Genomic DNA, 12,022 nt, shown 5'->3' with positions numbered 1-12,022 from the left:
CACATCCTCTTGTAAATGCTGAAATAAACAACTGCCGTTTGATGAAGTGCCTTATAGACGTGTTACGTTTTTGGCAGCAGGGACTATGGAATTCATGCAGAGACTGGTTATTGGTTACACAACTTGCATTATATTGCTTTAGTTGCTGAGGGTTTCATGTTTCATGTCTTTTATACCGGCTCTCACACTGACTTTCAAGTCATTTGTCTGTCAATAACTCCAGTATTTGAGAATCCTTTGATAAAGCATTTGTGAATTACCACTAGTTATTTTGAAGTCACAGATGAAGTACTCTTACAGATTAGGTGATAGACTTCTCTATCTGCTAAGGTCAAAGAGGATATGTAGTCAACGAGGTTAAGAAATCCGGTTGGTTAGGTGTTCGTGTGTGAATAGAGGGCGGTTTAGGTCTTCATTCTGGGCTTTGATACATGATTTCAATTCAAACATTAATTTGAGTAGGACCAATTCAAGGTACATGATTTAATCAACCATTTGAAAAGAATCCTCCCTACTTCATTTGACTTTGCCAGCAGCGGTAAATGTCCTCATATTCTGATCCAAATAAAAATAGAATGTTCAGGTACGGGTATATGGAGTCACATATTGCAACATAGCTTATATGATTCAATATTTGATTCTCAAATATGAAAACAACAAAAGAAAAGAATATCAGGAGATTTTGAAAGCAAGAAAATTCATGGTGATAAACAAGTCTTAAAATGATAAATATTATCTGAACAAGTACAGAGGATGACACATACAATAAAAAGTTTGAGTTGTAAAATATTTGGACATTTACGGCATTTTCATTTAATATGGTGTAATTTGTATGCCTATCAGGGTTGATAGTGACAGAGCAATACATCACCCAGGGATGTACATGTTTATACCTTTTGTGTTGAAAACGTATACAAAAAGATCCTTTTGTTGTCCCAATAAAGCAGAAAATTTAAATGTTTAGGCTTTTCAGGTGTAATTTCATAAAGGGTAGATAAATTTGAGAATCCTGAAATTTACCTGTGAATTATGTATTAGAATTTTACCTGAGGTTTCCAGCTGTTATTTGTATGATATAAAGGAGCAGTGCATTGTTGGCTGCAGGTATATAGGTGATTCTCTATATGGTGTGTTAACTTACCTGTAAACAGTTAGCGTCATTTATAATGGGGTTCACTTCAAGTACTAATGCTGAGCCAATTAGGACACCTTGAGGATACCAAATGAAAGCCTAATTAAAAGGTACTTTGATGCAGCTGATGCAGACAATGACACAAATATCCACTGGTTTATACTTACACCATACATGGTCTTTGATATGCACATAACCAAAACCATACTCTGTCTGCAAAATACTACTACATTACAAAAGTATATATAGATTTGTCACAGTGATAATGAATGTCTTGCTTTTCTCGTTTCAGGCCGAAGAAGAAATCTGCTGATCCTGTGACCCGGACCAAAGAAAAGGTGGTGTATGCGTGCAGAGTCTCTCAGCACAAGCTGCTTCCGCCCCCTCTACATGTGGGAAAATATTTACGGGAGACAGTGTCTGATTTTGTCCTCCCCTATGATATATGGTGGCAGCACGAGCATGATCTGGTAAACTCTTACAAAGTCCGATTGTTTTGTTGCTGTGTGTCAGTCATGCTTCTAACAGGCCGACATATACAACAGTATGACATCCCACAGAAACGATAGTGTCATCGTTGGACCTGTGCCTCTGACCACCACTGTCCCTCTCCAATCACACATGGTCCCTAAGATTTAAGGGGGTTTCACCACACATGCTTTAGTGCTGTAAAAAGAATGATTTGTAGCCAATTTCTCAAAAGGCAGCATTTCTAAGATTTAAAAGGTCTATTATTTTTGCTTCAGAACTATAAAAGTTTTGTAGAGGAATGTTCCAATCTGTCATGTCTAAGTATGACACTTTGACACGTTAGCTATCCAGGTTTTTTGCTTCATTCTGGCAAACATTCAACCCATGTAAGATAGGACTTACTGTTAAGCTGCAAGCATTTCATATTGACTCTGTTTTGATTCTTAGCATTATTATTTGTGCTTAAGAATAATGCTGCATAAAAATTTGCTGCTTAATTACCTGTACTATATACTGACATCTAGGCTATGTTATAATGCACTAAACATGCTTAAACGATTCACACTTTTCCACTTTTAATGCTTAAAGGGGCATCACGCTGAAGTAACTTTTTTTTTTGTCTTTTTTCCAAATACTACATAAACATATCAAGTGAGACTCCTTATGGAAAATGCCGATCGGATTTGGCTGAAATAGATTCATAAAAATGATTAAATCTAAGATAATCATCGGTATTTCTACCTGTCTGACCAACGTTTTGTTCAGGGATTTCCCTCTACTAGCGCATGCGCATAGCACACCATTTCTTTGTAAACAAAATGACTGGCCGTGTGAAGTAAGCCAAAGAAAAGTGTTGTACCGTGTCAGCTACGAAGCGAATAGTTGCCAAATGGTCAAAAGATAGCGCAAGGGGTACGTTACGGAATCATTATTGCCAGTGGGAAGTATTCAAAGCAGAAAATAACTGCCCTAGCAGTCAGTACGGTGCATGTTTTCTTCCGGATAGCGGCCGGTTAAGCTGAAATAAAATCGACAGAAATGCTAGCGCTGTTTATGTTATGAATAAATATCTAAAACTATTAACCTCGCTAGTATCATTGTGTGAGTTTGAACACAGATGAACTTAGTTTAATATGTTAATGGGCATGTATCGGAGAGAGTTTACTTTGTGTTTTTTTTAATTATACAGTGGTTTATGCAAACGAAAGGGATAAGTGACTGGTTAGTTTGATTTTGCCATGAGGCCCCCCAAGGGATAACTGCTGTGATGGCCACGGCGTATTCTGTTCTCTGATCCTCTGTCGGTGCTCGGGGTCAAATGAGATACGTGCGCTATTAGATTTACATAATTTATAATATTACCGGGATCAGTAAAATGGTATGATTTAATTATATTGCTGAATTAAACGATTGTTTTTTGTTTTGACATGCAAGTTTTAAATTAGTACTAATATAATACCCGGCCTGCCCTGGCGCGACGACGCAATATATAAAAAAAAAATCGCTCTTCGTCAGAAAGCTACGTTATCGCAGCTAGATTAAAAATGTCAAAATGACGGACCAGGATGAATAACTGAGGAAGGAGAACCTACTTCTAGTAAATAGGATCGCATAACACTTTTTTTTTAAATCGTAATTTTTCAACAGTTCATGTTTTCATATGATGTTGACTTAGAATGTATGATCATGTAACAACCTTTTCTCTATAAAGAATAAATTTTCGACTTCAGATAGAATCGGAATACGTATTGAAAACAGGGGAAAAAATATTTGATTACGTTATAAAAATGGCGCGTGCTGCCGATAACTACGGCTTCTGTTTCGGACCAAAGGAACTGATTAAAGAAAAGTTGTCTCAGCATAAAAAGGTCCATTTAAAAGTATGCTTTAATCTCTGTAAAGTATTGAAAAAATATAATTATCAAGTATCTCAACACGTTCCTTATTGACACATATTCTACATGTACACGTAGTGGTTTTGCCATACAGTTTATTGTGTGTGATGGTTAATATGACTTCCTAAATGTTAGCGTTTGGAGACAGTGAAAGTGGGAAAGAGAGTATACATAGATTTATATTCATGGTCTAGAAAAAAAATGGCCAAAGACATTGAGTTGTTTAATGTAATAAATAAATTCACAAACGTTTCCTTTTTATATTCGCGTGTAGTTTGTCATTGCATATATGCACTTTATGTAAACATTTGAAAAGGGATATTCGTCTCGTGAATATTCCTTTTTACAGAAAGGTTTGTCCCATTGTTGAGGGAGTGTTTAGCCCCGTACCACCTGTACCGGTCACGGGAGAAGGCTGTGATAAATTGTAAAAACTTGTGCCCCATCCTTTGTTTAATTTTATTGGCAACAAATTTATGTTAAAAGCTAAATAAATTTAAATTCTTAATATTGGCAAGTGTGCAATTAACTTCTGATGATGAATAATTACTGTTCAATAAGTTTGAATACGGAATTAGAAATCATATAACTTGGTTTCATAGTGCGGTAAGAAGTTGCAGTTGCCTGACGGCCCCTCTCTGAGGGCCCCTTTGTAAACCGTTTCATCTCGCTCGCACCACTTGTGTTTGCTGCCTAATCAGGTGACGTTATCGGCGCTATTTTTAGCCGGGCTTTCCCGAACAATTCAAGTGGTCAAACTGGACATTTGGAACGGACTATGAATATGGGGATAGCGAGGTAACATAAGTGGAAGTGCATACAATACATACATTCATTAAAAAAAAAACGCCTTTTCACGTGATGTCCCTTTAATGCTTCATTTGAAACATGCAACATAACAGCTTTCAACCTTTCTTCAACAAGCACCTGTTATTTGTTTTTGAAAAGAGGCGCCTATAATGTATGATAACTGGTAATAGTACAACCATATAGATTGTATATTTACTGATTTAGTGCAAGTGGCAGATCACCGAAGGTCTGTTCAATCATGCTATAAGTAGCCATTTGATCCTGACCTAAAAAGAAGATTTAGAAAAACTTGGACTGGTGATCAATTATTTTCTTAATACCTCAACAATACTAATTACCAATATCAAGTAGATATTGTCTTGTTAGTTGTAAATGAAATCAAGGTCTAAATTGGTCTGTGTTTTACAGAGTCTGAACCATGTGATGCATACAGCTAACATAACCTTTTGATCTGATTTGAATATCACTAACTTTTATTTGCCAAAACCAAAAAATAGTTCAACAGTTCAGCTTTTAACATTCTACTAACCATTGTGAGTGTGATGTATTAAGGTGTTTGAGTAAGGCTTATTGGTGCTGCATAAGATCTGGGGTACAAGTCTGGTCCTGGGATATAGATTTCATTGAAAAGTTGGATAAAAAGGATATCTCCTACTTGGTATATATATTCAGACATACATTATAATTGAGGTAACAGTCAATGTTGAATGGAAATTTGAAACCTTACTTTAGAATTAATTTCCACTTAAAATTCTATTAAACAGCTTCTTATAATATATTAATGTCTTCAAAAGTAGTTAATCATGGTCTTTAAATTCAAATTGGTATTGATCAATTTCCATATGTACAGGCTGAGATCCTGAAAGGTAATGATATCTGTCCGAGCCAGTCATACTGTTGTACATGTTATCATGTGATGCTTTAGTCTGAATTATTCTGACGTTTTATCAACTTTTTTCATATCGGTCTGTCGTCGATTAGCGTCAGAACTCCACCCCTCTATAATATGCGGGAAATATGCGACCCGCGCCCGGAGCGCACTTCAAACTGATATTTTAGAAACAAATCGTCACTTTCACACACATGTCGCACATGGATCGAAAGATCTATTCATTATGCACAAGATGAACATACATAACATGCCTCAAACAACGAATACAATCACTAAAAACATACGTTTTCAAACTTACCCTGTTTTACTCTAGTTTTTTGATAGCCCCGCCTTCTAATGCCACGTGACTAAAATCTCGCCGGCCTACGTCATACCGTTTGGGAAATACCTTCGATAACGCGACATCTCTTCAAGTCATGTGACATTGCTCATGGCCTAATTTCCTTTAAAACCATGGGTTGGTATATAAAACGTTGGAAAATACTTTTCATAATGATCTTTGAAACATGTTATTGATACCACCTTGTGCATAAAGAATAGATCTTTCAATATGTGTGTGAAAGTGACTATTTGTTTCGAAAATATCATTTTGAAGTGCGCTCACGGCGCGGGTCGCATATTTCCCGCATATTATAGAGGGCCGGAGTTCTGACGTTAATCGACGACAGACCGATATGAAAAAAAGTCTATAAAACGTCAGAATAATTCAGACTAGTGATGCTTATGGTCGACTCTGCTCCAGCTTGAGCCTGTCGTTTCTGTAGACATGTGATGCCTATAGTCGACTCTGATCCAGCTTGAGCCTGTCGTTTCTATAGACATGTGATGCCTATGGGCGACTCTTCTCCAGCTTGAGCCTGTCGTTTCTGTAGACATGTGATGCTTATGGTCGACTCTGCTCCAGCTTGAGCCTGTTGTTTCTGTAGACATGTGATGCCTATGGCCGACTCTGCTCCAGCTTGAGCGTGTCGTTTCTGTAGACATGTGATGCCTATGGCCAACTCTGCTCCAGCTTGAGCTTGTCGTTTCTGTAGACATGTGATGCCTATGGCCGACTCTGCTACAGCTTGAGCCTGTCATTTCTGTATACATGTGATGCTTATGGTCGACTGCTCCAGCTTGAGCCTGTCGTTTCTGTATACATGTGATGCGTATGGCCGACCCTGCTCCAGCTTGAGCCTGTCATTTCTGTAGACATGTGATGCCTATGGTCGACTCTTCTCCAGGTTGAGCCTGTCGTTTCTGTAGACATGTGATGCCTATAGTCGACTCTGCGCCAGCTTGAGCCTGTCGTTTCTGTAGACATGTGATGCCTATAGTCGACTCTGCGCCAGCTTGAGCCTGTCGTTTCTGTAGACATGTGATGCTTATGGTCGACTCTGCACCAGCTTGAGCCTGTTGTTTCTGTAGACATGTGATGCCTATGGCCAACCCTGCTCCAGCTTGAGCCTGTCATTTCTGTAGACATTTGATGCCTATGGTCGACTCTGCTCCAGCTTGAGACTGTCGTTTCTGTATACATGTGATGCCTATGGCCAACCCTGCTCCAGCTTGAGCCTGTCATTTCTGTAGACATGTGATGCCTATGGTCGACTCTGCTCCAGCTTGAGACTGTCGTTTCTGTATACATGTGATGCCTATGGCCAACTCTGCTCCAGCTTGAGCCTGTCATTTCTGTATACATGTGATGCTTATGGTCGACTGCTCCAGCTTGAGCCTGTCGTTTCTGTAGCCATGTGATGCCTATGGCCGACTCTGCTCCAGCTTGAGCCTGTCATTTCTGTATACATGTTATGCTTATGGTCGACTGCTCCAGCTTGAGCCTGTCGTTTCTGTATACATGTGATGCGTATGGCCGACCCTGCTCCAGCTTGAGCCTGTCATTTCTGTAGACATTTGATGCCTATGGTCGACTCTGCTCCAGCTTGAGACTGTCGTTTCTGTATACATGTGATGCCTATGGCCAACTCTGCTCCAGCTTGAGCCTGTCGGTTCTGTAGACATGTGATGCCTATGGTCGACTCTTCTCCAGCTTGAGCCTGTCGTTTCTGTAGACACGTGATGCCTATGGCCGACTCTGCTCCAGCTTGAGCGTGTCGTTTCTGTAGACATGTGATGCCTATGGTCGCCTCTGCTCCAGCTTGAGCCTGTCGTTTCTGTAGACACGTGATGCCTATGGCCGACTCTGCTCCAGCTTGAGCCTGTCGTTTCTGTATGCATTTTTCTATGACTTAAACTTTATGTACAACACTAATTCTCAAAAACTGAACATACTTTTTCATCTGTGGTCAATTTCTTTATCCCAAAATACTTTATTACAATCTTTCGGGATGAGGTATTTCTGTTTTTGAAATTATTTCTTGATCTTAAGTACTTATATTAGATATATATATATACACACTTTGTGCACCCTTAATAATTTCACAAATTGACCTTTTTCTATGGACAGTTGTATGTTACTTGCATTTACAATTGATTCCTAAAGCTGATTTATGCCAGAAATCTACATTAATATAAGGATCCCTGTACCACTGACGTAATCTGTAAGTAGGAATTGGAATATTTTTACTGACATACCAGAATTTTCAATAAATCAATCATTTCTGAAAAGAAACCCAGATATTGCAGAATTTTTATATAAAAAAAAGACGAAATAAACAACAATAAAAACTCAACAAAAGTGTGCCAAGAGTAAAAATGTAACAGGCCAGGATGCAAACTGGGAAGCTCCTATCACAACACATTCAGGCTCAACAACTGAGCTACCTGACCATTGACATTTGCTCACTCCCACTACAGTCCAGCATGAAACTAAGGGGAGATAACTATGTATGAAACGCTACAGTTTAATTCTCTGGTGTTTTGTCTGCAGTGGGACAGATCGAGATCCTTAGGTGAATAACTGCAGAAACCATCGGAACTTTGTAACAAAATCTGAGAGAGCATTCATATCATTGATTGTTCTACTTCCTTTCTACAGGGGCCTGTGTCTGTTGATTTGGGAAAATATCACCCACAAAAAAATTGTGATTTTGGAAAATGAAGTGATTTTTGCAATGGTTTTAGGGGAAAATAGCAGAAATTATCAGGGGGAAGGGCCATATAAGGCCCTAAATTAACCTTTAAAAAATCACTGCATATTCAAGTTTCAATTTATTACATTGTTATAACCTGTAAGGTAAACATGTTTATAAACATTTTACAGTTTTGTTAGCCCTAACATCAAATCTACCAGACTTGGGTTTCCGGCCACTCAAATTGTACATCCCAGTCTAGCCTTTTTCTGGTCTAAACATCCCACCAGTTCTGACGCTAATCGACGACAGACCGATATGAAAAAAGTCGATAAAACGTCAGAATAATTCAGACTAAAGCATCACATGATAACATGTACAACAGTTAATTGTTGTATCAATATTAATTCATTTGTTAAGAAATTTTTAAGGTACTGCAATCATTCTAATTTCCCCAAATTCAAAGCATATAAAGGGTACTTATTAGGTGAAAAACTGTACTTTTGTGGTAGAATTTCTGCCCTGTTTTCTGAACTTTATCTTCTTTTTCTCTTGAGAAATTACCTTATTCTGTCTTCACCATTTTATTCGTCAACTTTTTTTTGTGTAGGTGATTACCTTTGTTTTGTTTCTTGAATTTGTTGACTTTTCTAATCAGATTGTAATCCATTTATAGTTAGGGTACCAGGTTTCATGTATGTAAACCCAAACATCTTCACTTATCTACTTAATGTGTTGACAATGTGTTTCTGTACCAATCTGTCTCGGGTTGTGTGTACCATATTGGCACATTCAGCGCATATCAAGTCTATTGTATTCACCCCATTATCCGGTGTTAAACTATTTCCCACTCCTTTTATACTCCCGAACACACACACACATTGTCAAGTATTAGCCTAGAATAAACCTGTGTTTTCTACACTGCAACAGCTGCTTCTAATTTCATGTTCGTATCAGCAGGTTTCTGGAGAATGTCCAGTATGATATATGTCGTGGACTTCTCACGTATATTTTTTTTTAAATTGATTTATATTCAGGTAATAAGCTGAATCAGCCTTAAGTGTTAGTTGACAGTTATCTCCAGATGTACATTGAAAGAAAGAGTATCAACAACACACAGGAAGAAAAAATATTGGAGCTAAATGATTAATATTTTAAGGTGTCAAGAATCAGCAGTATTGGTATGTTAATTTACATGCAAGTGAGATAAGGAAATAAATTACAATAAAAGTGTCAGCTTTTCTCCTGGCATGGGGTAAAAAAAATACAGGGTAAAAACTGCCAAGTGATCCACTGATAGTGTTTTCACTATTCACAATTTAAAAAAAATGTTTTGGTGAGGTGATGTATGATGACTATATTGAGGAGCTTATTATGAAAAAGAGGACAATTGGTATATATATGTTTTGGCGTAAATTGTAAATCTAGTGATCTAACACAATTCAGATGCTTGATTTCTTCAAGAGAAATTTGTGATTCTCCCAGTAATGAAGTTAAGGCTTTTCCAAAGGTCAGGATAATTGCCCATGGGTTTTCTTCTCCATGCATACTATAGGTAATTTTCTTGTCGACTGCAGATTGATTACATCTTCTCTCCCCATTTTGGTCTCAAAGCTAGAATGTATTTCGGAGATTTATCATGGTCCCTATGTTCAGATGGATGCTTGAGGTTATAAAGAGATGTTCCAAAAGTGCACCTATATTTCTGGTTTCATGCACATCTTTTACAACAGTACTACAATATCATGATCTTTGTCATGTAGGAAATTCCTTGGTGATGGTTCTACATGGTTCTAGATGCTTCTGTTTGGATATATGTGCAGTTGTTTAATGCTAAGCACCATTATTTGTAAGGGTTGACTTGACATGAGAGTGGGTAGGGAGGCTTAAAACTGACTTTAATACTAAAATCTTCAACCTCTCCCGACATAAAGCCTCGTTTTATGAAACAAAGTTGGCACACAATCACCATTAAACTGGCTTTTTACTCTGTTTTAGGGCTTCTAACCTCTCTTGTGCTTTCCTTTCACAGAAATGCTCTGACACTTCGATAAAATGCAGCCATGCACCATACCAAACCAAGGAATGATCTTACTGTAAACTATAGCTTGTATTTTATTGTTGTTGTTTTTTTGCAGTTGATGTTACATTTTCTGTCTATATAACAATGACATTGATTTAAAGAAATATTCCTATTTTGGCAATATTTCCAAAATCCAAGATGGTGAACAACCTCCTGTGGTAAATCCTACATACCCTATAGAATACATATGAAACACCATATACAGACCACACTGGAAACAAATGTTTTCTGAAGTTGGCCTTATGAAGTCTTCTCTCATGAAGAACCAATATTGATTGGTCCATAAAAAAGGACATTAAAATATTTAATTCCAACCCTAAAAAAAATTGACAAAGAAGCAGCCTCTTACACCTTATAGATCACTTCCACAATCAGGATGTAGAAGATATCTTTAAAAAGTCATATCTCAGTTATTCTTGTTTTGAAACTATAAAATACATATTTTTCCAAAGGAAAGTGTGTAGGCCCTAGGTTTCTATTGGAGAAAAACATACATCCAGTTCATTTCAGCACTTTCCTGACTTTAGATGATTACACTTTTGACCTTTACCTTTAGTTTGCTTTGCAAAGGTCATGCACAAGTTCTGCTTCATTGATGTCCACACTTATCAAGGTCATGCGCAAGCTCTACTTCATTGATGTCCACATTGTCAAGGTCATGGGCAAGCTCTGATAAATACCCATGTAAAACAAGTTGTTCGGGTCGTGTGAGAAACAATTTATCCCTATGTAATAATTCTACACATTATTCATAGCTTAAATAGTCAAGTAAATTGTAATCAACAAAGCATCATTTTTGGTAGAGGGGGCTTTATTGTTATTACAAACACTTTCCTAGTCCTGATAGATATACAAGTTTTTATCTGATCTTAATTTTGTCTTGTCAAATGGCTGCCCTATCTTGAAGTTTATTCTGGCCCTGAACAACCATAGCTGTTCATGGGCCATTCAACACAAACAAACAAACAAACAAACAAGATGGACCAAAGTGGAGAAGGGGTATATTTGAATGGAGGGTGTCTATTTTTGGTCAAATACGGTATGTAAATTAGTTCAAGATTGTTAAATACTGACATGGCAGTTCGGTGTAATTTATCCTTTTGAAATCTAACAATTTGTGAACTTTGCAAGAACCTGGCCAACAACCCTTTTCTAAAAGTTTATTCACATAATCAACTTGATTGGATTAATTTTTGTTAACACTCTTGCCGATGAGATGAGCTCTTCCTCTGTTAATATATATATATGTAAGCCTTTTTTGTCAACAGCTGTAACAACTCAATTGACTGTGTGTATCACTGCATCTCTGTTCTTGTAACATTCTCTCAACAAGGTTCTTAAACGGTTTAGTTATATCTTAGAACTCAAGTTTAAGGAGGGAAAGATTAATGATGCAAACCGCTTTTTTCCCGTTTTGAGACACTTTATATGTTGTGCAGGGATTATTTCACTTTTGGATTTATTGACAACATATGACAAAATACGTAAGTGCTGTTATGGTTATGATATATGTGTTATGACACATAAATGTTAAATAACTAAATTTAATGTAATTTATACACCATGTTCAATATAATAAGCAGCCCAGATGTTTAGCAGTTTGGGGAAGAGTTCTGATGTTTGCAGGACATTATGAATAATACTATAGACTCTTTTTCAGAATAAGTCAGTTGTAAATTACATCGAAAATAGCTCAGACCAGGAAAATTATTGGGGTGGGGGAGC

At 37.3% G+C, this 12,022-nt stretch overlaps 1 protein-coding gene across 3 annotated transcripts in view; it reads left to right on the top strand.

Annotated features, from left to right (window-relative positions):
* LOC110465579 overlaps positions 1-12,022 on the top strand; it is a 58,506-nt gene that overhangs the window by 22,506 nt on the left and 23,978 nt on the right. For 2 of the 3 annotated variants that reach the window (XM_021521504.1, XM_021521503.1), the window contains exon 6: positions 1,425-1,602. In XM_021521504.1, coding sequence (XP_021377179.1) covers positions 1,425-1,602 — 178 coding nt within the window. The remainder of the gene's footprint in view (positions 1-1,424; positions 1,603-12,022) is intronic. The other variant, XM_021521505.1, reaches the window with a different exon arrangement.

The sequence above is a fragment of the Mizuhopecten yessoensis genome, unplaced genomic scaffold, assembly GCF_002113885.1.
Source record: "Mizuhopecten yessoensis strain PY_sf001 unplaced genomic scaffold, ASM211388v2 scaffold11091, whole genome shotgun sequence".
NCBI classification, from domain to species: domain Eukaryota; kingdom Metazoa; phylum Mollusca; class Bivalvia; order Pectinida; family Pectinidae; genus Mizuhopecten; species Mizuhopecten yessoensis.
Note: the sequence above shows the minus strand (reverse complement) of the source record. Positions and strands in the feature narration are given on the sequence as shown.